The sequence below is a fragment of the Lentinus tigrinus genome, assembly GCF_003813185.1.
Source record: "Lentinus tigrinus ALCF2SS1-7 unplaced genomic scaffold L226scaffold_8, whole genome shotgun sequence".
In the NCBI taxonomy this organism is placed as follows: Eukaryota; Fungi; Basidiomycota; class Agaricomycetes; order Polyporales; family Polyporaceae; genus Lentinus; species Lentinus tigrinus.
The window spans coordinates 837,121-862,289 of record NW_027137917.1 but is presented as its reverse complement, the minus strand read 5'-3'; the positions used below and the strand labels follow the sequence as shown (position 1 = coordinate 862,289).

Here is a 25,169-nt window from a genome sequence, read left to right as displayed (position 1 = left end):
AGGCCAAGCGGGAAGCATTATGGGCGCTTCTTTCCTCTCTTGGTCGCGCTACTGCGCCAACGAGATCTGTCGCTTGTTCTGTCCCACTCCTTCAGCCGTCTTCCGTCCGCTCTTTACTACCACTTTACTCTTCGACCCCGGTTAGACTCGGTGATAATACTGGAACTCTGTCCGACTTCGAATATAGACTGTACACCAGCTCCGCTATCTCACTCTCACAAGCGTTGACACTCTCAGGCTCTCGCTCTTGCTTTCGGAATCGAACAAGTCTACTAGAAGATGGCCGACAGGAGGCACTCCTCCTCGAAGGGAGAAGAAGACGTCGCCGAGATTAAGAAGGCTCTTGCCACGGGGTCCGGGAGCTCTCATAACAATGTGGCCTCTACGGGTGCGCATATCGTCCACCGTGTCCTACCAAGCCTTCCTGCACGCTAACTGAACCTCCGCGAATTCATGCCGCGTAGTCGCACCCGTTGTATGTTATTGCATGGCCTCGATCCTGATGACGGTCGTGAACAAGGTATGCTGTCTGTACTGTTCGCTAGTCACCGTCTGACGCATCGGTGCTTATGACGTGAAGTTCGTCGTGTCAGGACACAACTTCAATATGAATTTCCTCCTGCTATGCATCCAGTCTTCCGTCTGTGTTGCATGTGTTGTGACCGTGAAGACGTTGGGAATCATTTCATTCCGTGACTTCGACACGAAAGACGCGAAGATGTGGTTCCCTATCAGCGTTATGCTCGTAGGCGTGATATACACGGGGTCCAAAAGTCTGGTACGGTTCTCATCAATTCGGGCACTTTCACTGAGGTTTGACCCATCAAACAGCAATACCTTAGCATACCTGTATACACAATCTTCAAGAACTTGACCATCATCCTCATTGTGAGACACCACACTCCCCAAGATGAACTGTTGATTGAGTTTGGTTGATGCAGGCTTATGGGGAAGTTATCTGGTTTGGCGGGCGCGTTACGGGCCTTACCCTAGTTTCCTTCATTCTGATGGTGAGCAATGATGTTAATGACGGTCCGCCCTGACCACTCACTGTGGGATGTAACCCAGGTCGCCTCTTCCGTGATTGCGGCATGGGCAGACATCAGCGAGGCGCTCACGGTTGGCGACCCTGCTGTCGCTGAAGCGGCGGCCAGCGGTATGGCCTCCGTCACGGGCGTTGTATCCAAGTTGAACGTCGGCTATTTCTGGATGTTCATGAACTGTGCTACGAGCGCTGCATACGTATGTGCGCACTGCTTCCACTGAGACGCTCCGATGATTGAGAAGGCCTGCAGGTTTTGACAATGAGGAAGCGGATCAAGGGAACCGGGTTTTCTGATTGGGACACGATGTTCTACAACAACCTGCTCTCCATCCCGGTCCTTGCAGTTGCGTCAATCATTGCAGAAGACTGGGGCCATGACAACCTGAACGGCAACTTGTACGCATCCATAGTTTTGCCGTACGATCGAAACTGACAAGACCGGATGACAGCCCGCCCGAGACGCGGAATTTCTTGCTGTTCGCGATCGCGTTCTCTGGCGCCGCAGCGGTGGGTATCTCGTACACGACTGCATGGTGTATCCGAGCAACGAGCAGCACGACTTACAGGTTAGTATCCATCGCTGCCTGTTCTGATACCGATGGCTGATGTGACGGCTTAGCATGGTCGGTGCGCTGAACAAGCTGCCGGTGGCGGCGTCGGGAATGATCTTCTTTGGGGACGCAGTCACGTTTGGATCGGTGACTGCGGTCGGGGTCGGGTTCTTCGCCGGACTTGTGTACGCGGTGGCAAAGAACAACCAGAAGAAGGCGGAGACGGCGGCTCAGCAAAGCGTGATTCCACTGGCGAATAGGGCGTCGTGATGCGGAGGGGCCTCTAGTGACAGTCGACGACGCGCAGCAGCGCAAGTTGTATCTGTGATACCAAGGTAGAATGCACATCTCGGTCTTGGGCGTGCGACAAGGGGCCAAGCCCGCGCCAATGTGGAGACCGGGTACATAGACTCCGAAGGCGGCGAATCGCGAAGGTGCGGCGCTGGCTACCGGGTGCCAACGTACGATAGCGAGAAGTTGCGCCATGGCGATGGTGATAGACACACGCCCTTGGCTTTCTCGTGTGCAGCGGTTAGTTGGCGCGACTTGGCACGAGCAGGGCCTGCAGTGGGGGTTAGCGGAAGGCCCGCAGTAACGCCGGGCTGGGGATATAACAGCGGGGACGGCGGGGGAGACGTGCGGAATTAGGTTCGGACGGCGTGCCCCGACGCGCAGAATACTGAATCTGATCTATGAGATCATACCAGATCACTTGATATCTACCCTCCGCTATCTACGCGTCTCTATTCGTTCCCCGCATTTTGCTTCTGCTCTCTCTTTCTCTCCTCCATCGTCCTCATCGCCGTCCTCAACGACCTCCACAACTACCCCAGCAGCGCCGTCCGTTCTCTTCCAGCCATGGCGTCGTCCACAGCGTCGTCCGCAACCCTCCACCCTCCGAGGCTTGCCCCCATGTTCGCCGGCACACCCAGTGCCCCCGGCACCCCCGTCCACTCCATCCAGACCATGCGTCGCAAGGCCGCGGGGCACTCCGGACCACTCACCAAGATTCTCGTTGCCAACCGAGGCGTATGCACACCATTATACTGGCCTTTCTGTCCATCGAGTCCTCATTGCTGTGGCGCCTCTACAGGAAATCGCCATCCGTGTCTTCCGCACTGCTCATGAGCTCGCAATGCACACCGTTGCCATCTTCTCCTTCGAGGACCGGCTGTCCGCCCACCGTCAGAAGGTACGTCCTTTGCGGCGTCTTCCTGTCACCTCTTTCTCACCCTTGTTCGCTCCTCCAGGCCGATGAAGCGTATCAAGTCGGAAAGGGTCTCACCCCCGTCGGCGCATACCTCGCTCAAGACGATATCATCCGCATTGCCCTCGAGCATGGAGTGGATATGATCCACCCCGGGTATGGGCTCTCCTCCGTCCCTGTCTGAACATAGTGATCCTCAGAATCGGAACTTGCCCATCCTTCATCCGCAGATACGGTTTCCTCTCCGAGAACGCAGAATTCGCACGCAAGGTTGAGATGGCAGGCCTCGCCTTCGTTGGTCCCTCCCCCGAAGTCATTGACCAGCTCGGAGACAAAACCAAGGCTCGTACAATCGGTCAGTCCCCCAAAGTCCGGAACTTGTGCGGAAGTCGCTGAACCCACCTGACAGCCATAAAGGTCGGCGTTCCCGTCGTCCCTGGGACTCCTGGTCCTGTCGGAACTTGGACCGAGGCCGATGCCTTCATCAAGGAATATGGATTCCCCGGTACGTCTTTGTGCATCCTGTCCGTCACGGTCACCTGACCTGAGGCATTTATACAGTCATCATCAAGGCTGCCATGGGTGGTGGTGGTCGTGGCATGCGTGTTGTTCGTGAGCAGGCAGACTTTGAGGACGCGTTTCAACGCGCCGTCTCCGAGGCCAAGTCTGCATTCGGCGATGGTACTGTCTTCATCGAACGGTTCCTGGAGCGCCCACGCCATATCGAGGTACAGATCCTTGCCGATGCGGTTGGCAACACGGTTCATCTCTTCGAGCGTGACTGTTCAGTTCAGCGTCGTCACCAAAAGGTCGTTGAAGTTGCTCCGGCGACTCACCTTCCTGAGGAGGTCCGCAGGGCTATCCTTGCGGATGCGATCAAGCTGGCGAAGAGCGTCGGCTACAGGAACGCCGGAACTGCTGAATTCTTGGTCGACCAAATGGGAAGGCATTACTTCATTGAGATCAACCCCCGTATCCAGGTCGAGCACACCATTACCGGTAATTATCTCTTAGCAGTCTTGATGACAATGGATACACGACTCATCTCCAACCAGAGGAAATCACTGGTATCGACATCGTCGCTGCTCAGATCCAGATTGCTGCAGGTGCAACTTTGCCTCAGCTCGGCCTTACTCAAGAGGCCATCACGAAGCGCGGCTTTGCTATCCAATGCCGTGTGACGACTGAGGATGCGTCGCAAAACTTCCAGCCAGACACGGGTAAGATCGAGGTGTACCGTAGTGCTGGTGGCAACGGTGTTCGCCTCGATGCTAGCTCCGGCTTTGCTGGAGCACAGATCACTGTAGGTGTTATATGAGACAATGCGCGCACATGGCATGAACGTGATTACCTTTCAGCCGCACTATGATAGTCTGCTCGTCAAGGTGACCGTCAGTGGTACGACCTACGAGGTAGCTCGCCGTAAGATGCTTCGTGCACTTGTGGAGTTCCGTATTCGTGGCGTCAAGGTATGTGTTCTCTACGGCATCACAGCGAACATCACCTGTACTCACATTGTTCCGCAGACGAACATTCCGTTCTTGTTCCGTCTGCTCACGCACGATGTCTTCATCGGTGGCAAGACCTGGACGACTGTGAGTCCAGCAAACCCGAATACGTATAAGCCCTGCTAACATGCACGAAACAGTTCATCGATGACACGCCTGAGCTCTTTAAGCTGGTTCAGAGCCAGAACCGTGCGCAGAAGCTGCTTGCATACCTCGGAGACCTCGCAGTCAACGGCTCTTCGATCAAGGGCCAGCAGGGTGAACCTGGCCTGAAGGAGGAGATCGTCGTCCCCAAGCTTGTCAACCGCGAGGACCCCAATGGACCCCCGCTCGACACGTCCTTCCCTTGCGAAGTCGGCTGGCGCAACATCATCGTTGAGAAGGGCCCCGAGGCGTTTGCGAAGGCCGTCCGAGAGTACCCTGGCGTGCTCATCATGGACACGACCTGGCGTGACGCCCACCAGTCCCTCCTCGCGACCCGTCTGCGCACGATCGACATGGTCAACATCGCGAAGGAGACCAGCTACGCTCTTGCGAACGCATACAGTCTGGAGTGCTGGGGCGGTGCCACCTTCGACGTCGCCATGCGATTCTTGTACGAGGACCCTTGGGAGCGTCTGGTATGTTGCTCTCATCGTAGTGTACCCTCCTAGCTGGTGCTAACGATCAGCGGCATGGACATAGCGTACGTTGCGAAAGCTCGTTCCGAACATTCCCCTCCAGGCCCTCGTCCGTGGTGCGAACGGTGTCGGCTATACGAGCTACCCGTGAGTGATCCAGACGTTGCTTCTTGCAGAGTCATGTTGACCCGCCTTCAGTGACAACGCTATCTACGACTTCTCCAAGAAGGCTGTGGAGAATGGTCTGGATATCTTCCGTGTCTTTGACTCTTTGAACTACATCGGTAGGTCCGGTTCCTTCGTATACGTTGATTGAATCTCTCATCTCTGTTTCCAGAGAACGTTCGTAAAGCAGATTATCGCAATCAATCATGGTGTACTCATCTTCCTCCGCCCACAGATGAAGCTCGGTATCGATGCTGCCAAGAAAGCTGGCGGTGTTTGCGAAGCCGTCGTTTGCTACACCGGCGACGTTGCCAACCCGAAGAAGACCAAGTACACTCTGCAATACTATCTCGATTTCGTCGATCAGCTTGTGCAGGAGGGCATCCACGTGCTCGGTATCAAAGACATGGCTGGTTTGCTGAAGCCTCAATCTGCTACCTTGTGGGTCTTGTCCTGGTCGTGTAACATACGTATATTGACCTTCTCGCCCTCTAGGCTCATCGGCGCGATCAGGAAGAGGTACCCCGACCTTCCCATCCATGTCCACTCGCACGATACCGCCGGTATCTCCACCGCCAGCATGCTTGCTGCCGCCGCTGCGGGTGCCGATGTTGTTGACGTCGCCATTGACAGTAAGAACATCAGAAAAGCTTGTCGTTCCGAGATGCCAATAACTTCTCCTTGATAGGCATGTCCGGTCTCACCTCGCAGCCACCGATGGGCGCTGTTTGCAGCGCGCTCGAGCAGACCAACCTCGGCACTGGTATTCGCTATGAGGATATCCAGGCACTCAACATGTACTGGACCCAAGTACGGATGCTCTATTCGTGCTTCGAGGCGAACGTCCGTGCGTCAGACTCCAGTGTCTTCGACCACGAGATGCCTGGTGGCCAGTACACGAACCTGATGGTAAGGGTCGATGCGACTTTTCCGATGGTCGTGCCTTGACGAAATGGGGTTGCATCTAGTTCCAAGCGGCTCAGCTCGGACTCGGAACTCAATGGTCTGGTGAGTTAGCACCCCCGCCCTGGAATCGAAGAGAAGAGAAGCTGATGCTCGGGCTACAGAGGTCAAGAAGAAGTACATCGAGGCGAATGAGCTCGTGAGTATTTCCATGTAAACCTTCTCAGCGCTCTGATTCTGATGATACTGCCCGACAGTGTGGAGATATCATTAAGGTGAACCCTTTTCAACCAGGGTCGGTTGAGGGACTTACAACCTTACCATTACGTAGGTCACGCCCTCGTCGAAGGTCGTCGGTGACTTCGCACAATGGATGGTCCAGAACGGGTTCTCGAAGGAGGACGTCCTCGAACGCGCAGACCAGCTCGACTTCCCATCCTCGGTCGTCGAGTTCTTCCAGGGATACCTTGGGCAGCCCGTCGGCGGGTTCCCTGAGCCCCTTCGCAGCAAGATCATCCGTAACAAGCCGAGGATTGACGGCAGGCCTGGAATGGGACTTGCGCCTATCGAGTTCAAGAAGGTCAAGGCGGAACTTCGTAGCAAGTTCGGCAAGCACATCACGGACTCAGATGTCACGTCGTATGTCATGTACCCGAAGGTAGGTATATGCCACGCGGTTCGAGGAGGGGTTCTCACACGGTGTTCTAGGTCTTCGAGGAGTACCAGGGCTTCGTCGAGAAGTACGGTGATCTGAGGTGTGTAGCCCTTGCATAGTCATCTGCCGCCTGACCTAAAGCGTATTGCAGCGTCGTGCCCACGCGCTACTTCCTTGCCCGTCCAGATATCGGCAAGGAGATGATGATGGACATTGAGAAGGGCAAGACCCTCATCATCCGTCTCATGGCAGTCGGCCCTGTCATCGAGGGTCGTGCTCAGCGCGATGTCTGGTTCGAGGTCAACGGCGAGGTATGCAACAATATGTTCACGCCCAGTTAGCGTATCTGATGGTGTGTCAGATTCGCGCCGTGTCTGTGGAGGACAAGAACTCTGCGGTCGAGACCGTCTCTCGCGAGAAGGCCACGAATGATCCTGGCTCTGTGGGTGCGCCCATGTCCGGCGTCGTTGTGGAAGTCCGCGTCAAGGAGGGCGCTGAGATCAAGAAGGGCGACCCGGTCTGCGGTAAGTGACATGCGCGTGTGGAAGTCTGCAAGTTGCTGACGCAGGATTACAACCACCAGTGATGAGCGCGATGAAGGTATGCGTTGCGCACCCTGTGATCGGAAGCGAGTGGTGTCTGATTTCATTTCTCTTCACAGATGGAGTCTAGTGTTACTGCTCCCGTTTCTGGGCACATCAAGCGTGTCACCGTGCAAGAAGGTAAGCTCTTCGATGACGCAGACCTTCCGGTAACTGATCTTGGCTACCCCAGGCGACTCGATCAACCAGGGCGACTTGGTCGTGGAGATTGTGCATTAAGCTGCCTGCTTTGTTTTTCTGATTTGGTTATTGCAAGCATCGTACGATGTGTATGAGTACGTTAGAAGCCGAAACACTTGTCATAAATAGATCCAGACGTCTCTTTCCCGTGGCCGGTGGTCATGTGTGCAACTCTCTTTCGATGGGTGCCTCCGCCTTGCGGGCGAACGTCCCGAAAGCCGGTGGTCCCTGGATGCCTATGCTTCCCACCGTCAAGGCTTGACTTCATCGCCGGTCAGTGGATGTTTCGGATCCCAATGCCGCACGGTGGACTGGTCACAAGAGTGGAAAATGGCTTCGCCGCCGCCCTTATTCTCGATCCCGTGCTTCTCATGCTCGTAATACGGATCCTGGTCCGACGACATTGACCCCCACAGAATTGCCGAGTTGGACAGCGGCGAAGGAGCAGCCGCTCCACTGCGCGCAGCTACGGTCACGTAGAGTTGTAGACGCAGCGCTCACGTGCACACGGGGAGGACCATACTTGGGGCCGCCCGCTCGTTTTTCAAGCTTCAAGTGCTGCTTGGGATGGCGATGGAGGACGTAATGCGCAAGCCACTCCCATGCCGGCGGTAGAAGCGTCGCTGCGCTGCGCGGAAGAAGCGGTGGATTGACGCATCGCCTTGAACTGTAACCGCCGCCACCACTCGCAGTCCCGGGCCATGGCATTGGACGTTGTCGGGTCTTGAATGCTTGAGGCGTTCAAGGCTCGCTCCCAGGGGCGTGACAAGACTTGGATATGAGCCGGTTTGGGAATGATAAGCTAAATGTACAACAACATGTCCTGTCATCCGTCTGGCAAGCGTTCCTTTTGGCGATATTGTTCCACGTCCACAGGTCAGGCTCCGGACTCAATGTTGCAAGAGACTCTGTGATCGTTGCAGCTGCCGCACGATGTCCGTGTGCAACTCCGCCATCACATCCTGGTTTGCGCAAGCAGTCGAGTCAATCAGTCTGTCGATCGAACACGGCACGCAGGCGCAACACACGATTGCACCTCTTGCTCACCTTTGCCGGCTTGATCTCGTGCATGAGCCCCACGCCTGTCCCACTCCATGTCACCATGTAGTTCGCGTCCCCTTCTTGTTTCCCCTTGGCCAGCTTCTCCCGCACCGTCTCATGGGGTATGCCCGCCTCAATGTCGTCGACGATCTTGTTGCGGATACCGCGCCCGTCGATGCCCTTCGGCCAACCATACGTTCCCCGTGCGTAATCCAGGGCGAGCGTTCGGAGGGTCGAGCCGGAGTTGGCGGCGAGAAGCGCGGCCTTCTGCGCGTCGGAGTACAAGCTTTCAGGCGTGAGCAAGAAGCGAGTGCCCAGGACGGCGCCGGCCGCACCGAGGGTCAGGTAAGCGGCGACTTGAGTGCCGTTCGCAATGCCTCCTGCGGCGAGCACGGGAGGCGCGTTATCGCCCGGAAGGGCAGCCAGAATCTCGGACACCAGCGTGAAGGTGCTGGGGGTCGAGGCACCCCCGTGACCACCAGCGTCGTTCCCTAGAAGTCATTGGCTGGGTGAGAACATGCGAAGGGCAGGGGACACGACAGGCTTATCCGGGATCCGGAGATGGCCCCGATTGTGCGATGCGCAGACGGTGACTTGACTTGGATTTTAGAAACGAACCTTGGGCGACGATCACGTCTGCCTTCCACTCCTTCGCCGCAAGGAGCGCCTCTTGCACGGAGGTAACCTGCACGAAGATGAGCGGCTTGCGGGTGGAGCTTGCGCCTGCGGGTGAGGTCCGGGCATACTGCACCCAGCGGTAGACGTCATTGCCGAATGCGAACCAGAGAGCCTCGACGTTGGACTCGACAACGACGTCGATGAGCTGCTTCGCGGCCTCCTCCTTCGTATCGAGGAGCCACGCTATAAACCCGACTCCGATTGGGAGCGGCTTTTGCCCCAGGTCGGGGAAGCTGTCCCGGACGAAGGCGAGCTCCTCACGCAGCTTTTCAGGCGGAATGAAGGCTGTATGTATAGATCAAATGTCACATCAAGCCGCGATGGAGACGAGAGGAGGCGTACCTCCGCCTATGACACCGAAACCTCCGCCCCGGGCCACCTCGACCTAGAGGATACGGTGAGCGGGTGGCATGACCTTGCATTGTTACGTGTAGACTTACGACAAGTCGAGCGGATGAGCCGCCCGCCATGGCGCCACATATGACTGGGACCCTGATGCCTGAGCAGTCCATACGTTAACTATCTGGAGAGGAATCGCGGTCGCTACGCACCGAGCAGGCGGGTCAAGCTGGTCTTTACGGCTTGCATGGTGTTTGTGTGGTGGACTGTGTATACTGCAGTGCGAGTCCTGCGGACGGTGGCGAGTCCATATAAGCCTGCAGACCCCCATTATATGCGATCTCAAGAACGAACGGCGCGCATCTGAATATGCAGCATCGGATTAAGGCCGATGGAGAACACTTCAAGCCCCCGAATTGAGCCGAAGGTGTATAAGGGGGTTTGTATGGAACGTTAACGCCTCGAACGGACATCCGGTGAGGAGGCTCGGGGAGGAGTCAGAACGAGAGACGCACGTCTGGAGGAGGATTGATCATATGCGGTCTCATGTTTCGGCCGAAAGAAAGGCAGTGACGAGTCTTCGAGCGGCCATATGATATAGCGATTGGCACGTTTGCAGGAAACGACATACGTGAGCTCGAGCACGGCGATCGTGTTGCCTTCCGAGAGTCACCAACTTGAAGTTCTTGGCCAAGCGTCAGGGTCACGTGTAGCGCCCATGGCGCCAAGGATGTGTTTGGCTGTGTTTGGTGCGTGGTAGCTGCACCTCGCGCTCATCGTCCTCAGCCTTGCGCACGCTGCCTCCCTCGCCCCCCAAAAGCCATCGCCCACCATGGTAGGCTCGAGCTCGCGTCTCTGACATCCAGCATGGAAGCTCACACACATTTTTGCAGCCTCCGCCAAAGTCCAAGGGCGGCAAGATGCTCAGCCTCATAAACTGGAGGCTCAAAGTTACGATCAACGACGGTCGCGCGTTTGTCGGCCAGATGCTCGCCTTTGACCGCCACATGAACCTCGTACTCGCCGAATGTGAAGAGTTCCGCCGTGTAAGGCCAAAGAAGAAGCCCGGAGAGACGGAGGCAGGCCCGATGCAGGAGATGAAGCGGACGCTTGGCTTGGTTATTCTCCGTGGCGAGACTGTCGTCAGCTTGAGCGTGGAGGGTCCCCCGCCAGCGACGGACGATGACAAGAAGAACGCGGTGCGTGTTTCTTGCGTGTTTCTCTGCCGAACAAACTCCTCATGGAGGCTGTGGCATCGTGTTTTGTAGCTGCCGCTCGGTCCAGGAAGAGGAGCACCTGCTGGTCGTGGGATGGGCATGTTCCCTCCTGGTGAGTCCCATGTCGTACCCACTTGTGTGCCGTCGATGTTAAATGCAGTCCACAGGCGGTCCCGCCGGTATCGCAAGACCCCCCATGCCCTTCGCGCCTCCCGGTATGCCTGGCGCTCCTGGCGTCCCTCCCCCAGGATTCCGCCCTCCAGGCTTCCCTGGTGGCCCTCCGGGAATGCCCTTCCCTCCTCCTCCTGGTTTTGGCGGTCCTCCCCCAGGGTAAGTATTGCCCCTGTCTTGCGCAAGTTTTTGCATGAACTCACCGTCGCGTGATATCTAGATTCCAGCCACCCCCGCAGTAAAACCTTGTACCATCGGAGCCAATCGCAGGCGTTGTACTTTTGTTCCTTTGTTGTCTCTTTGTCGATGCTATCCCCGCTGCCACTGACACGCAGGCCAAGACCAATCACGACCGACCGACCTATCTGGTATATATCGCTGCTAGTGGATGCGGATTCCGTTCTGCGCGAGCGTCGGAGGCGAGGTGCTGTCGCTTGAAACTGCGGTAGGCATAAGTCCGAAGGTTGGTATGTCGAGTTGTAGGTCTGTGTTGGAATCAATATGCTCGTGACCCGAATGTGGATGACGGATGACGACTACGGTGCACTTCAGGACAGAGACCGTTGTCGAGCGTGTCTATCAGAATTGCAGTCAGCACGGAATTTGGTGGCGTATCTGTGTTCCACCAGCGATGCATTGCCAACGCGTCACGAATATCACGTTCTGCGGCGAGGGCAATGGGAGGTGACGCGTTGACGTCGAAGTATGAGCTCCATCCAGGTTCCTGCTCATCCCATATTGGATCTGGTTTCTTGTTCTCCGGAATGGCAGTCGTGCTCCCAGGAACGGCTCGTTGGCCTCCCGCGATGATACTAGTATTGTGACAGCTGTCTGCTCGTGATGCTCCTGCGAGAGTCCCACATCAGAGAGGGTCGATCAGTGCTAGCATAGAACACGAGGCAGGGGAAAGCATGATGGAAGGGTACATACCGCAGAGTGAAACGAGCACTCGTGCCTGACATGGCTATGGTCCTATGGAACTCGTACGTGCACGTTCCTGGTGACACCTCCGATTGTGGGCAGCGCTGACTTGTTGTGTCCTGGTCAGCGAGCAGAATGTCGTTAAGCATGTTTTACAACGCCCGTATTCAATATATCCGGGCAGCCTGTACTGTACAAGCAACCCTGCCTACGTCGTCGAGCGGCCGTGATCGATCATCGTACAAGTAAACGTCAGAAAGACCTACTGGGGCGTACTGTTGGCAGCCACATCAACGCCATGCCATCTGCCTCTCGACCGAGCTGCTGCACCGTTCACTCTTGCTTTCTACAGACTTTGTACCAACCTCGTCACCATGCTCTCCTGCATACTGTCGAGGTCTCGGTTCCTGGACAAGATTGTACATCCGTCGTCTCGCCCTTGCCCCACCACCCTCGGGCACCGCTGATTACCTGATGATGTGCCCCCCGTCCCCAGTACTCGGCCACACTGACCCCGCCCCTTCGGTCCCGCGCACCCTGCGCTAGAACACGTTGGGACGGGAGCCGTCACGCCTGCTGTGGGAACGCACGCGCCGAAGAGGGCAGCTCGCGCGGGAGAATCTGGGTCGGGAGAGTGCCTATGACGTCGTGCGGCTCGAGTGGTTTGATGGGAGAACGCGCGACGCGGATTCGGGGGGGGGTGCGTTCTCCGCTGCTGCGTGTGCGCGCCCTCGAGAACGCGAGTGCTTATCAGCTTCCGCGGCACACTAGAAGACGGAAAGCTGGACTCTGAGGCGGGTGGGTGGGCGCATCGGGTGCTGCATCTCCGACGCGGTTACATACACAGGACGAAGTCGCGCAATCACTGCAATGAACGTCTGGATGGTTGAGTGTTACTTAGCGGGACTGGCTCCGGATTCATGATGACGTGCAGACTGTGCGGTCATCGGGGTCGTGGCGGGGAGATTACAAGGCGGACGACGGGTGCCGGTGGGCCATGCATGATGCCAGGGACATGCGGAGAAGGTTGCGCAGTGTCGCGATGACTATGCGAAAGTGAAACGGGGTGCTGAGGTTTAGCGAGCCCGAAGTGAATCTCTGCACCAAACATGTTGAGACCAAATGATTTGTGGCCACCGTACACTGCAGCTGACATTTGACTGAGTGCTTCAGCGGTGGCTAAGTTCGATAGCGCCGAAAGGCGCCAGAATGCGCGGGGTCGCGGCGCCTTTACATAAAGATGACGGCGGGGACAGAGTTCGGTACCGTCGCGGGATACATCGTGTCGCGCGTCGGTGTTGCTTTGTGGCCTGTCTGAACCACCCATGCACTCTGATATCGTAGACACTGCATATCACAGAAAGTGCTACACATAGGAGTCGGTGGGGAGGAAGGGATAGGCTGTCGATCCATACCAACCACCGATGATGAACTCGGCGGTGCGTCTGTAACAGGGGCGAGAGTACGGGGCGTGCAAGAACCTGGGCCTAAACGCAGGGCAAACCACTTCGGAGACATCCGACGGGGACTCCGCTATGACTCTGCGGACGTTCTCTGCAAGTAGGGATGCAGAGCGATCGACTCTGTCAGTAAACGCACGATTCGGACTATCGCACCTCTCAGCGGCACCTCTTGCGTGCTAATAATATCTCACTTAGCCACCTTGCGCGGCAGAAACGCCTCGCCCCGCCTAGAAGCAGTCAGCGGGAGACCAAGGGGTACCTGCAAGGATGTGAAGGCGCGCCGGACGAAGGACGGGGGGAGGGCTGTCATGGACACCTACGGTGCCTTGGCGCAGCTTCTCCACGATGCCTGAGGATTTCCGAAGGAGAGAGTTTGATAGGTGAACGTCCAGGGATGCGAAAAGATGCGTGCAAGGGTTGGGAGAAGGAAGTGAGGAAGGGGGCGAAGAACGGACGAGGTGGAGCTGGGCCAGTCGGAAGCCAAACCCTGCGATGCCCAGGCGGAGTGGGGGGAACGGATATAGAGGATCGGCCGTGGCAAATAGAGTGAAGACGTGGGTGGTGTTCCGAGCGTGACGCGAGACAAATGTGGTTCTGTCGATCTCTGGACGGGTAAGGAGTTGTGCCGAGAAGGAGCTGTGGAGGTAGCTAGCTAGGCATGTTCGTGGCGGCCAGAAGAGTCGTAGAAGAGAAGGCAGGGAGAGCTGGCCCCGTCGGGCTAGATAGAGTTGAGGACGGTATGTCCCAGAGTGTCGGGACGGTGACATATGACGCACGGCGGCAGGCGGGGGAGGGAAGGCTGGGGAAGGGCAGGTGGGGGCATGGGCTGAGAATGACAGATACTGCCATTGAAACCGCGGGAGCAATCAACGGCGTGGCACCCACGGCGAGTGCGCAGCTTGCGAGCCAGCAAGGTTCGCGGGAGTGCATCGAACACTCTGCGTATTCGAGAAGCTGGCGGGGCTTGTGGCGGACTTGGGGGCAATGTCGCGAGAGGCCATTATCTGTGTGCGTGACAGAGCAGGCGGGAGGACGAGCAGCGAGGATCACCCAAAGGAGGCAGTCGCAGCGGAGTGCGATTGCGCGACGGCTTCTAGTGCCCGGCTAGGCTCGGCATGCTGAGGCTCGTCAGTCTCCCTGCGCGACGCCTGCGAAGGTGGGCATCGAAGAGAAGACCAGGGGAAGACGAATGGCGGGACGCGTGCCTGTCGTCAGCGGGGCCTGTGCGGAGCGTGCAACATGTCCCTGCTCTCCTGCGACGCTATCAACTGCATTTGTCCTGGATGTGGTATGTGAGTGCGACGTCCCTGGCGTGCGCCACGCCGCGCCTGCCCGGTATTTGCGAGGACCGACAGCCTATGTTTTGCGTCCGGTCGGGAGGAAGACATTGCGCGCAAATCGAGCTCGACCAGGACAGCATCATCATGGCGGCAGCAGCGCACCAAGATAAGACGCTCGCAGGCGGATCTTGCACGTCCTAAACACTATCACGCGCCCGCCCGATCCGCCCAACGAAGATCTCCCCACATCCGCTGTCACGCTCCCAAATCCGGTTTGGCGTTGAGTACTGGCTGTATGTATCGTGAGCACATCCCATCCCATCTCCAGCCAGCTTCACTTCACCTGCGCATCCGCACAAACGTATATCCGACGCAACGGAGACTCGTCTCTTCTTCCCATCGCGTGCCGCTTGGCGTGTCCGTCGTGACCTCGAAACAATTGGACCTGCGGGGCGGCCAGTGACGTGATTGCGATGCTCGTCGTTGTCTCCAAGCGTTGTACTCCTTCCTTGTGCGACAGAAGTGCAGCGTGGCATGCCGACCGTTGTGGACATGGGCCAGAGGCAAGAGTAGAAGCACGCACACGTTGCGCGGCACCTTGTAATGTTTTCGTTATCACAACAATTGGCTATCGTGTGTGCCTGTACTTCTGTTGCGAAGGGATGCGAAGGCGCCAAGCCTAAAATATCTTGTAGCAACCGAGACTGGCGTACGAGAGCGTCGTGGGCCTTTGAGTGTAGATGCTGCAATGGCTTTAATTGAGTTGGAAATAGACCATAACGAATGGGACTTACGAAGGATCTCAGTCAGGGACAAGACATTAATGAGCGATGTTCGCTGCGGATAAGTAGAGCTCAAGGTCTAACGAAACAACAGCCACCGGGCACCCGCAGCAGTCACCGCGGCAAGGCTTGAGAGGGCATACGCGGGACTCCAGGAGCATCAGAAACAACGTGCAAACGCGTCCTATGACGAACTTGGAAGCATCTGATGGACGGGGTCGGGACATCTTTGGTGCGGCAGGCAACCATGCCACCGGGTTAGGCAGGTGCCCGCCTCTGGACGAGCGAAGCGGCGTTGTTAGATTGCGTTCTGCGTCCCTGATTCCGCTCGGGCGGCGGTGGGCGGGAGCAGGTTGCGCACAGTCTTAGTGCACGAGTGTGACAGTGTCCGGCTCGAGCGGGCGGCCGGGTGGGTGACGTGCATCGCGTAGCGGTATCGCATTCTGGCGGTCTCGTGCGGCGAGCTCTCGAGTGATGGATGCGACGATGCTGATCTGGCCCGGGACCTGGACAGTGGAGGGGAGAGCCTGAGGGCCTCGTTCCCGCGTTCGTGCTCGAGTCGCGCCGCTGCAGCCTGGACAGCGCTAAGTGCTTAGCGTACATAGACAGCCTGTCACGCTCCTCGAAAAGGAAGGCTGCTGTGGACAGTGATCGACGCCACAGCGCTAGCCCGTTTCTGGGCACAACAAAGTCGCAGACATACTGTACGTACTCCGTCCCTGTCGGGAGCCATCCCAGGCGGAGGCATCAGAGGCCTCTAGGGTCTCTCTGGACGTGCCCACTCCCGACCGTGCTAGCCTATTCCGCGTGGCATTGACGGCGTGACAGACATTGGCCTGCGCCCACCGTAGGCGAATTGGTTCCGCTGCCAGTCTCAGCGTCCATCTGGCGCCGACGAGTCCTGCTGGCCGCCGTGACCAGCGATGTTCAGGGCGAACAGAACGTGAACTGAACGTGTGCAAGGGACGTGATGACCCGCCCGCATTCGGCAGGGACGCACGGCGACGCCGGCCTCGGGACGGAGGCAAATCCACGCGATTTGCCAATGCCATGGTAGGGATCGCCGCTGCGCACCGACTAGTTCGAGCTCGGTGTGGACGCGGCAGGTCTAACCCGTGCGCCAAGTGCCAAGGGTGCACTACCGCCATTCTGCGCGGGGGCGGACTGCTGTCGGGACATAACGCTCGGGGGCACGAGGCTATCAATATCCACGAGTCAGTACTTCCATCCGTTTTCAGGCATTGTGTGAATGTTGCGAACAAATACGTTATGTATTACATGCCTTCGGGCATGATTGGTGAGCCCGAATTGGCACGCAGATCTTCCGAGCCGTTAGCGAATTCGACGCCATCGAGGGGCCGGACAGATGGTGGGAACCGTCGCCGCTCGCTGCGTACACTAGAAGCAGTTGTAGCCATTCAAGAAGGGGCGACGGTGACGCAGTGCGCGGCCGACTCGGTGGAATGTTGATAGGGTTCAATAACGAACGTCCATGCAGGGTACGTTACTACAGACACGGCGCTCAGCTTCTCCAGTGAGCGCGGTGAGTCGTATGCCTGTGCGCCTGTGCCGTGCCCCGTACATTCAGATGCAGATTCGCCTTCCCTACCCAGTCAATCTGGCTTGGCGAGACAAGCTGGTGCCGCTGCAACGACTTGGAAGTCGCTGGGCCGTGCTTGTTCGCGTGATGGGGGGCGTCTGGGAGACGCCACATTAATATCGATGCACAGCTTGGAAGGTGTTGCAGGAGGCCCGCCAACCATCAGGCCTTCAGGGCCTCGCCTGCGCGCGAGTCCGATCCCTGCGGGCCATCGGCCAGCCAAAACAGGCATAGGCGGGCAGCCAAGAGTGACACCGGGCGTGACAGCGCGGATAAGGGGGTATCTGTGCTGCTACGTAGCGCACTGGATATCAGAGAAAAAATGCGCACGAAATTCGAGAAGATAATCAGATGGCCCAGGGTGCCGGGAGTTTGGACGAGCAATGCATATGCGCATCTCATCGGTCGCTGGGGCGCGCTGGGCTGCCAGGGGCGGGGCAAGGATCCGCCCGGGGTTGCTCGTTCGTCAGAAGACATCCGAAAAGGTCAAGGTGCGAGATAGGGCTGCGTCGCCGGAGCGGGAAGGGGGCGAGACGTGGAACGTGTTCTGGGGACGTTCGCGGGGCACGAAATGCAGCAGCGCTACGCTCGTCGGGGTGATGGCGCGACTGGCCAGCGGACGCTTGCAAGCACGGGACGAGGGTGGGGCGCTGAGTCAAGGAGGATGTGGTCGCGCCAGCGTCCGGCCAAGGATGTGTTCTCAGCCGGAATGGGAGAAGCAGTGATGGGTATGTTTGGAATGAGGACTAGTCCGGCGCTCAGCTGGCCTCAGGTAGACGTGAGGCAGCGGACGTGGCAGACGTTGGGCTCGGTGACTCGGTAGCGGCGGAGACGAGCGCCCCGACGAAACGATAGACAGTCGCAGATGTGCAATGGAGGCGCTGTGCCATGCGGGCGTGCACGGGAGCATATGGCGCGAGAGGCGGTCAGGGCGCAGTGCCCGACCCCAAGGCAGATATCCTGTCCAAATATGGGAGTTCGCGGTAACGAGCGTCTGCACAACCGGCGGTATCTGAGATTGGGGCGTGACAAAAGTGATGTGTTCCTGATATGGGAAGGTAAGATCAGAGACCCTCAGCTGACCTCGCAGCAGGACGACGCTCTCCCAGCGGCCGCTTTGCCACGTTCGGCATCCTGGCGCAGAGAAACATGTCTTCTGATGCGCCCCTGCCCACACCGACCCGCGTTGCCCGCTGCAGAGGCAATGACGTCGTAAACCATCTGTACACACGAAAGCGGCGGTGACAGCATCCCCGCCAGTCACCATGATATGCATATCTGACCGGCGGCGCTGCACGCAGCACGGTGTGCGTGTAACCTACTCCACCACCCTCGGCCTTGGCTCCCGGTTTGTCTCGTCCGTGGTGTTCGATTACTTAGCTCGGAAAACTCGGAGAACCAGTCCCGCCACCACCGTGTACTCGGATGCTGAGCAATCCCGCTGCGCCCGCCATCACCGCCCACTCCTGAGCTGCTGAGAGTCCGAGGATCAAATAAACTAGTATATTCTCCTCGACGGCCCACCGCAAGCCAGGATTCAAATAGCAATAGATTCGACATACGATCCTTGTTATGCCGCATCGGACTCAGCAGCTCCGGCATCGGACACATTCTTGACTACCGTGGCCCCAGCAGCCAGACATCCAGCATGGTCCTACCTCCGGAGTCCAGACCATGTAGCGGTCTTATGGCTCCGTAGCACCGTATGTGGAGGTGTGGCTTCCAGATGCGCGACCGCACCGGTTCTCCGCGTCGCATCTCCGTACAACGTGCACGCTCCCGCCGTCCACACAGGCATGTCCATTCAGTCACGCACCTTCGAGCTGCCAATGTCGTCATTCGGCCGCAGCAGCGCTTCTAGTGCCAGGCTTGGCTGTGGCAGAAGAACAGGGATTGTCAATCAGCGCGCGGTGGCATGGTTCTCACATCTCCCCCGCTCGGCGTGCGTTCGTGCGAACGAGCATCGCGCAGAACGCTGAACGCTGATTGCTTGCCGACAGCGTGAGTGTCCGGTCGTAGAGCGTGCGTCATAGTCCGGGAATGCATGAGGGCTATTGAGTAAAGGCAATATTGTGCGACCGCACTTACGGCCCACAGGGAAAGACTGGTGACGGACTCACGGGCCTCGGACGTCGGATGACTGTCACCAGTGGGAGAGCTTCGAGGTTCGCCACTTCGGACACAGCGGGACGCCCCCGCAGACCCCAGATCAAACCCCTCAAAGATGCTGCTGCCGCGCCTATGCACGCTTATGCACAAGGTTCAAAGACCGAGAAGCGAGGCCCTCCGACGTGTGCGGGTCCGCCTGGCAACTGCAGAGCGTTGTCGGGTGAGTCGAAGGTTATGTAAAGAGCATCACAGCAGGCCTCGTATTAATTAAGAGAACGTACGAGTTGAGATGTGGAAGCAACATTCGTAGCGTCGGATGAGAAGTGAAGGAGATCCGGGGACTGGGCTGTCGGTCGCTAGAATCTATGGAGGCATACCACGCACGTCTCGTGGGTGCACGGTGTTCTTGGTAGTGAATGGGCCACATTAAAGACGGGCTTCTGGTCGACGTCGCAATGCAGCGAGCTTGAGCTTCTGGGTCCCGACTCCGGAGCGGACGAGCGGACGGGATGCTTCGAAGGTCTCGAGTCTGGACTCTGGACCCCGATGCGCATGCGCGGAACGAGGGACCCTGACCCTCCTCCTCGAGCTCGACACCGGATGTGGAGCAGAAGGCGCGAAGCTGCGAATGCGGGGAACGGGGTGCCTGCTGTACGAGAGCTGGGAGGTGGCCGACGCCTTTCGTGCCCTAGGCCGTTCGGAGGACCTGCCCGAGCCCCCGCGCTCGCGATGGGGCAGGAGACGCCAGGATGTCATGCGCACACCAGGTGAGAGATGGGAAGCGGGGGCGATTAGACTTTGGGCGAGGACCGTGCCCACGGTCATGACGCCCGTTCGTGCGGTTGGCGTCGCTCGGCATGTCCGCACGCACGCCCGCGCCGTCCCTGAATGGGAGAGCCGCCACGGGGATTGACATTGACGCTGCTGGATGGGAAGTGTGGCTGGCGAGCATGCGGACCAAGGGCGGGGCGTCATGTTGAGTTCGAGGGTGCAATTGTCGTCACCACCGACAATCCAAGAGTGCCGCCAGCTGGTCGCTGACGCTGGCGTAGCCTACGTGGCTGGCGGTGAATTTGAAAGATTGACCGACGCTCGACGGACATCGAGGATGTGGGTGATGTGGTGATTGACGATGGGACCTGCAGGGTAGCTTGCCTCCGAGTCGCCCGTCCGAGTTCGATGGCCCTGTTCCATTGTCACTGGCAGCTGGGAGTGTTGGAGACGGATATAGCGCTCGAAATGGGGGACGGAGGTGGCTGATCTTCACAACGGGAGCGCGAAGGGGCGGGTCCTGTCCGCAGTGCACGTTCGCGATCATATGCGGGGACACTGATGTTCTTCGTACTGCATGAGTGGGAGTCCCGTCTGCCCGACCAGTCGTGAGCTGCGGGGTCAGGGAAAGCGTGGTGGAGCGACTCACGAGAACACCGTCGAACGTGCTGATGTCCGCTCTCCAGCCATTGCAGCCACGATTGCGCTGTACGGCGACACTGAATGTCATTGAACCTTGGAAGACCGGAGTCGCACTGGAAGGAGAGCTCGAGTTGGGGCGGAAGAGGTTCTTCGGAGCTCGGCAGCCACTCCGTCCCGTCTGTCCTTCCGTCCGTTGAATGCTCAGGCACATCCCGATGTGCCGAGCTGACAGCGGCCCTCACGCGAATGCATACCATGTACGACGATCTAGACTGGCGTACATGGTCATCGGTCAGCTTGGGTCTCAGGTCTCAGACATTGAGTAGGCAGTACCGCAGCGATCAGCGGTCCTGTTTGCTCAGCGAGGCCTGTGCATGTGCATTAGACTCGAAGCTCGAACTATCGGGAGTCGCTCCATGGGCGTTGTGTGACAACCGCGGCATCGAAGCCTTCGGATTCGAATGGGGTCTCTGGGTCGGACACAGGGGCCGCCAGGATATTGCCAATGAAACACGATCGAGAAACACTCGGAGCGGGACTGACCAACCCACTAGTACTGGTGATGACGGTTAGGAGGAGCTTGCGCGCTCTGTACCCCGCACGTTCGTGCGGCTCGGCATCCTGGTCGGACGCGGAAGCGGGAGGACGTGTAGATCGGTCTAGTTCGCACTAGTTGTTCATGTTCACACTTGGCAGTCTCTTTGGTTCTGGGGTATTCATGGTCAATCTATGCATTTAGTCGCATCTATGGTTTACTGTGTTACATGTAGTACTAGCGTACATCCGCAAGAGAGTTGGGTGGGGGAATATGCGAGATATGGGATATGATGATGATATGGGGATATGCGATTGCGTGAGAGGATATGCGCGAGAGACAGAGAGCAAGAAGGCGATGATAATCGAAGAGGTATGATGCGTCATAAGACAAGCAGGGGGCAAACTACATCGAACGCACGCGGCCGAGTCAAGCATGATGTGGAAGCAGAAGGCTACGGAAAGGCACCAATTTTGCGTAGTCGGGTGAGCACGGGGATGCATGTGCGCGAGATAAGGAGAGCAGAAATGAGCAGGATGAAAAACATGCAGTGGAGATGTATGTGAACGAGGGGTGGTATGATCGATGCGAGGTGGGGAGGGAGGGAGCGTTGAGACAACGTGTGAGGTGCGTGCAGTGGAAGGTCAATCAGAAGACGCTAGAGAATGGTGATGATGCGCTATGTGCAAGTCCGTATGCGATGGAAAATGAGGCAGGCGTCATCTTTTGGAGGTCCGTGCCGGCGAGCAAGATGTATACGCGATGAATGGAGGGGGAGGACCTCGGTGCAGTTGCCGCTAGAAGCGGCGCCGGCGGGGGGGGGATTGGGTTGTACTTTGCCAATCCCAGTGGCGAGAGCGGAAGAAAACAGAGCGAGAGGAGCGGCGAGTGGATGTGTGATAAATACTGTACAGGACGCACGGCAGGCGGGCGTCGTCTAAAAAGGGTAGGCGAGACGTGATGTGAAGGCGAGTGCAGGAGGCTGTCATGAAGCAATGCGGGAGACCTTGCGGCCGCGCGTTCGGTACGCGGGATGGTCATCCGCTGCCCGCGCCGTCGCAGGGTAGGCATTTTCCTTCGCCGCTGTACGCGCTCCTTGCTCCTTCCGCTTCGTGGGGTACTGCTCCGGCATAGCGAAGAAGGCTGGAGGTGAGACTGGCCGGCGCGTCCTGGGTGCCGCCATCGACTCGACGTCGGAGTCCTCGACGATGCGGACCGTGTCCTTGCGGGTTACGGTGCTTGACCGAGGAACCTCCTTTTGAGGATACGCAGACGTAGTCCAAAGTCGGAGGTGCGCCTTAAGGCCACCGAGAAAGTTGTTGTTGTTATTGTTGGAAGAGCGGGGGGCAGGTGCGTCGCGGAGCGAACCGACTTCGGAGCGGGTTGCAGGCGTGACGACAGAAAAGGAGGACGCGCCAGTGGTGAGAGAAACCATGCTCGTCGAGGGGATGGATGACGAGTCCCGGGAGAGAGAGGGGAGGGACTGCTGGGGAGTGAGGATGGGCCGCGAAGGCTCTGGAGGAGCAGGTTGCGCGCGGGACATGTAGAGGGAGGGCTTCACGTCTCGGGGTTGGAGGAGGAGCTTGGGCTTGAGAGTGCCGGAAGGGGTCTCCTCGAATTCGGGAGACGCACCTCGTGGGATGGATGAGGCCCATGCGCGAATTCCAGCATCTCCACGGCCGATCCAAGTGTTGCGAGAAGGGGACGCGGGGTGGGCGTCGAGGGGACACTGATCGAGGCAGGAGTCTTCGTCGTCGTCGTCGTCGTCGAAGACAGACTCTGGCTCTGCCGCGACGAACGAGGAGAGGGGAGTGTATGATTTATGTGCAGATGTGGAGGGCTTGTCAGAGTTGAGGCAGCCCTGGGAGCAGTATGGAGTGCAGACGTCCTGAGGGACAAGGTTACGGGATGATCGGTCGCGGGATGTGGGGAAGGCGCGTACCAGCTCGATGCGGCGGCCACAGGCCAAGCACCAGTTCAAGTCGACGGCGTCCATGGTGGGAGTAGGCGGGCGTGGACGGGGTCGGGGTGGATGTTGTTGGCGGGAGAGGGCTGGGGGAGAGTCGGGAGAGGAAGGGGCGCAGTGGGATGATTATAAGCAGCCTGGACGAGCACACACGACCCGCTCCCTCGGGCCCCAGATCGCCTGCCCAGATCCCGCATTTAATTATTTTCGCGTTTCTGGGACTAGTCCCGTTCTGGAATGCGTGCAAACCCTGGTCACAGATGGTCACAGGAAGTCACAGAGATCGTCCGCATTTGGACGGGGTTGGTCCCTGAGGTGCATTGACAGCTGATCCTCGCCTCTCTCACTCCGCCGCGCTATCCCCTCCTCCTCCACTCTCTCTCTCCGATCTTCCTTCTCTCTCAGTGCGCAGACCCCGCGCGGGAGTGTCTCGTTCGTAGCGAATGTCGCCCCAAGCCGCAATGCGTGTCGTTCGTGAATACTATTATACGCTGCACTAGCGTACCAGTAGACTAGCGTCCACTGATTGCCCGCCGCCAACCCTGCCGCTTCGCGTCGCCTCACCGTCCTCGCACAGCTCGTTGCGAGTGGTTGTGTGCTCGATTCGTGCAACAATCGAGTCACCCTCTCCTCGATACGGTGTACAATAAGGTCCCCAATTGATCACCGATGCCCCCGATACGCGAGTCGCCCGCCAGATGTGCCGCCGGACCCCGCCTGTTGCCCGTCCTGGCCACTTTGCCGCGCGGTTCACACACCGACTCACTGTCCGAGGCTGGCAAGTCTGTCGGTCCCTTTATGGCACGTATCCTATCGTCCGACGCCCGTCCTCGCTCTCCCCTACATTTCGCGGGGCCCAGGCCCACCGAGCCCATCTGTCCTTCGCACTCTCGCCCGCACAGCCCAGGCCACAGTCTGATTTCTCGACAAGCCGTCCCACCATAGGCATAGCGACCGCCGGGCCAGCCTCGAGTGCACACAGAGCCCGTCAGATTCACATCAACACACTCGCAACAATTTCCTACCCGCTCTCCACCCTCGTCCACTCCTAATATGGTCCAGCGCCCGCGCCATACACAGTACACTTATAGCCGGCACTCTGGCCATCGTCAGGTATACGTACGCTATCACTTCGCGACATCGCGTAACGTACCGCAGACCCTTTGCTGTGCACCGTCCCTCCTCGGTCCACTTCGCCTCACCGCTCTCCTCCACTAGCGTCGGCGTGCATGTGCCACGTACAGCACCTATCTGACTCGAGGAACGTTCCAACTATGACAGCGATATCCATGTACGGCCTCTCCCTGGATCTCCAACGTTAATTCAAAATTTTCCGCCACTTTCCCAGCCCAGTGACGGGTTATCGCGTTGTCTTCTATCGAAGCTGTTGGGACGAGGGCAGACCCGTGCGCGAACTGAATGGCTCACTGGCAGCTCACGCATTGCACAACACTCCGTGTGAACGCGAACCGACCTGCAAGCAGATGGCACCCTTGCCCCGGGCACGGGACGCTATCGGCGACCAAGATGGGCGTGGGGGAGCCTCAGGTGAAGGGAGAAGCCTTGACTTCTTACTCCCGCAGGGCGCGCAACTCTATGCTTTGCCGCGATATGCGATATGCCGACCCTCCAGATGAAGACCTCCTCCTGCGATCGCGCCGTCGGAACTAACATCCCCCACTCAAGCCCCCCCTGATTCCCCCCTGCCACATCGAGCTTGTCAGGAAAGCTTAGCTTACGATAGCGTCTTCCGTCTTCCTGACTTCCTTCCTCGCGTACCTCCACTGGTCGCTTCCCGTCCCTCTCTGTGGCTCCGTGTGCTATTCCGTGGCTCGACACCTCCGCACGTCGGGAGAACGAGGAGGATGGCAGCTCCTGTGAGACGCATGTGCGCAACGTTCATCCGAGTGGCGGGCGACAGCGCGACGGTCGCTGCTGCCACGCAAATATAACCCTTCTCCCAGGGCCAGCCACTTCGACGATGGCGGAACCCGCGAGAAGGCGCCGTTTTGCGCGACGTATATCCGCCCGACGTGTCGCCTTGAATAGGCGTTGCCCCCATTGCGCGGCACTTGTCGTTGCCATCAGCTCGTCGCGGCATATCAATGCGAACTGAAACCTTGAACACCGAGGTGGGCGTGTTCTGTGCGTTCTGTATCACAGCGATGGCACACCGCTGCGCCTTACAAGCACCGTGCGCACACACAGAACAGAAGAA

General features: G+C 58.3%; 10 protein-coding genes across 10 annotated transcripts; 3 read left to right on the top strand and 7 right to left on the bottom strand.

Annotated features, from left to right (window-relative positions):
* Positions 1-279: 279 nt before the first annotated feature.
* On the top strand, positions 280-1,866 carry L226DRAFT_544912 (UDP-galactose transporter; the record flags this gene model as incomplete). The annotated part of the gene is made up of 9 exons (XM_067682309.1): positions 280-388; positions 465-520; positions 581-778; positions 832-888; positions 942-1,010; positions 1,069-1,242; positions 1,296-1,441; positions 1,495-1,611; positions 1,665-1,866. The coding sequence occupies 9 exons, from the start codon at positions 280-282 to the stop codon at positions 1,864-1,866; spliced, it is 1,128 nt and encodes a 375-aa protein (XP_067537104.1).
* A 383-nt stretch (positions 1,867-2,249) lies between these two features.
* Positions 2,250-7,548, top strand: L226DRAFT_533624 (pyruvate carboxylase). Its single transcript, XM_067680504.1, has 26 exons — positions 2,250-2,625; positions 2,690-2,788; positions 2,847-2,959; positions 3,034-3,158; positions 3,213-3,308; positions 3,365-3,802; positions 3,859-4,106; positions 4,162-4,272; positions 4,330-4,398; positions 4,452-4,931; positions 4,996-5,078; positions 5,130-5,215; positions 5,269-5,273; positions 5,332-5,537; positions 5,592-5,728; positions 5,785-6,005; positions 6,065-6,104; positions 6,164-6,198; positions 6,257-6,274; positions 6,331-6,657; positions 6,708-6,754; positions 6,806-6,965; positions 7,016-7,178; positions 7,238-7,254; positions 7,316-7,376; positions 7,429-7,548. The coding sequence occupies exons 1-26, from the start codon at positions 2,455-2,457 to the stop codon at positions 7,473-7,475; spliced, it is 3,603 nt and encodes a 1,200-aa protein (XP_067537103.1). The 5' UTR covers positions 2,250-2,454; the 3' UTR covers positions 7,476-7,548.
* A 420-nt stretch (positions 7,549-7,968) lies between these two features.
* L226DRAFT_533623 (2-nitropropane dioxygenase) lies at positions 7,969-10,127 on the bottom strand. Its single transcript, XM_067680503.1, has 7 exons — positions 9,849-10,127; positions 9,707-9,783; positions 9,596-9,654; positions 9,498-9,540; positions 9,096-9,440; positions 8,484-8,968; positions 7,969-8,398 (listed from the first exon to the last, which is right to left on the bottom strand). Exons 2-7 carry the CDS (start codon positions 9,741-9,743, stop codon positions 8,327-8,329), a joined length of 1,041 nt encoding a protein of 346 aa, XP_067537102.1. The 5' UTR covers positions 9,744-9,783; positions 9,849-10,127; the 3' UTR covers positions 7,969-8,326.
* A 199-nt stretch (positions 10,128-10,326) lies between these two features.
* L226DRAFT_522096 (Sm-like ribonucleoprotein) lies at positions 10,327-11,045 on the top strand (the record flags this gene model as incomplete). Its single annotated transcript, XM_067678742.1, has 4 exons — positions 10,327-10,329; positions 10,388-10,693; positions 10,763-10,823; positions 10,879-11,045. 4 exons carry the CDS (start codon positions 10,327-10,329, stop codon positions 11,043-11,045), a joined length of 537 nt encoding a protein of 178 aa, XP_067537101.1.
* Positions 11,046-13,407: 2,362 nt separating this feature from the next.
* L226DRAFT_379094 (uncharacterized protein) lies at positions 13,408-14,207 on the bottom strand. The gene has a single exon (XM_067674374.1). The coding sequence runs from the start codon at positions 14,031-14,033 to the stop codon at positions 13,494-13,496; it is 540 nt and encodes a 179-aa protein (XP_067537100.1). The 5' UTR covers positions 14,034-14,207; the 3' UTR covers positions 13,408-13,493.
* A 3,309-nt stretch (positions 14,208-17,516) lies between these two features.
* L226DRAFT_379100 (uncharacterized protein) lies at positions 17,517-18,374 on the bottom strand. The gene has a single exon (XM_067674375.1). It carries the CDS (start codon positions 18,202-18,204, stop codon positions 17,629-17,631), a length of 576 nt encoding a protein of 191 aa, XP_067537099.1. The 5' UTR covers positions 18,205-18,374; the 3' UTR covers positions 17,517-17,628.
* Positions 18,375-19,291: 917 nt separating this feature from the next.
* On the bottom strand, positions 19,292-20,122 carry L226DRAFT_379123 (uncharacterized protein). Its single transcript, XM_067674377.1, has one exon. The coding sequence runs from the start codon at positions 20,010-20,012 to the stop codon at positions 19,464-19,466; it is 549 nt and encodes a 182-aa protein (XP_067537098.1). The 5' UTR covers positions 20,013-20,122; the 3' UTR covers positions 19,292-19,463.
* On the bottom strand, positions 19,994-21,024 carry L226DRAFT_379118 (uncharacterized protein). Its single transcript, XM_067674376.1, has 2 exons — positions 20,458-21,024; positions 19,994-20,402 (listed from the first exon to the last, which is right to left on the bottom strand). The coding sequence occupies exons 1-2, from the start codon at positions 20,705-20,707 to the stop codon at positions 20,038-20,040; spliced, it is 615 nt and encodes a 204-aa protein (XP_067537097.1). The 5' UTR covers positions 20,708-21,024; the 3' UTR covers positions 19,994-20,037.
* Positions 21,025-21,147: 123 nt separating this feature from the next.
* L226DRAFT_378984 (uncharacterized protein) lies at positions 21,148-21,729 on the bottom strand. The gene has a single exon (XM_067674372.1). It carries the CDS (start codon positions 21,486-21,488, stop codon positions 21,186-21,188), a length of 303 nt encoding a protein of 100 aa, XP_067537096.1. The 5' UTR covers positions 21,489-21,729; the 3' UTR covers positions 21,148-21,185.
* A 241-nt stretch (positions 21,730-21,970) lies between these two features.
* Positions 21,971-22,981, bottom strand: L226DRAFT_460477 (uncharacterized protein; the record flags this gene model as incomplete). The annotated part of the gene is made up of 2 exons (XM_067675593.1): positions 21,971-22,873; positions 22,928-22,981. 2 exons carry the CDS (start codon positions 22,979-22,981, stop codon positions 21,971-21,973), a joined length of 957 nt encoding a protein of 318 aa, XP_067537095.1.
* Positions 22,982-25,169: the final 2,188 nt, after the last annotated feature.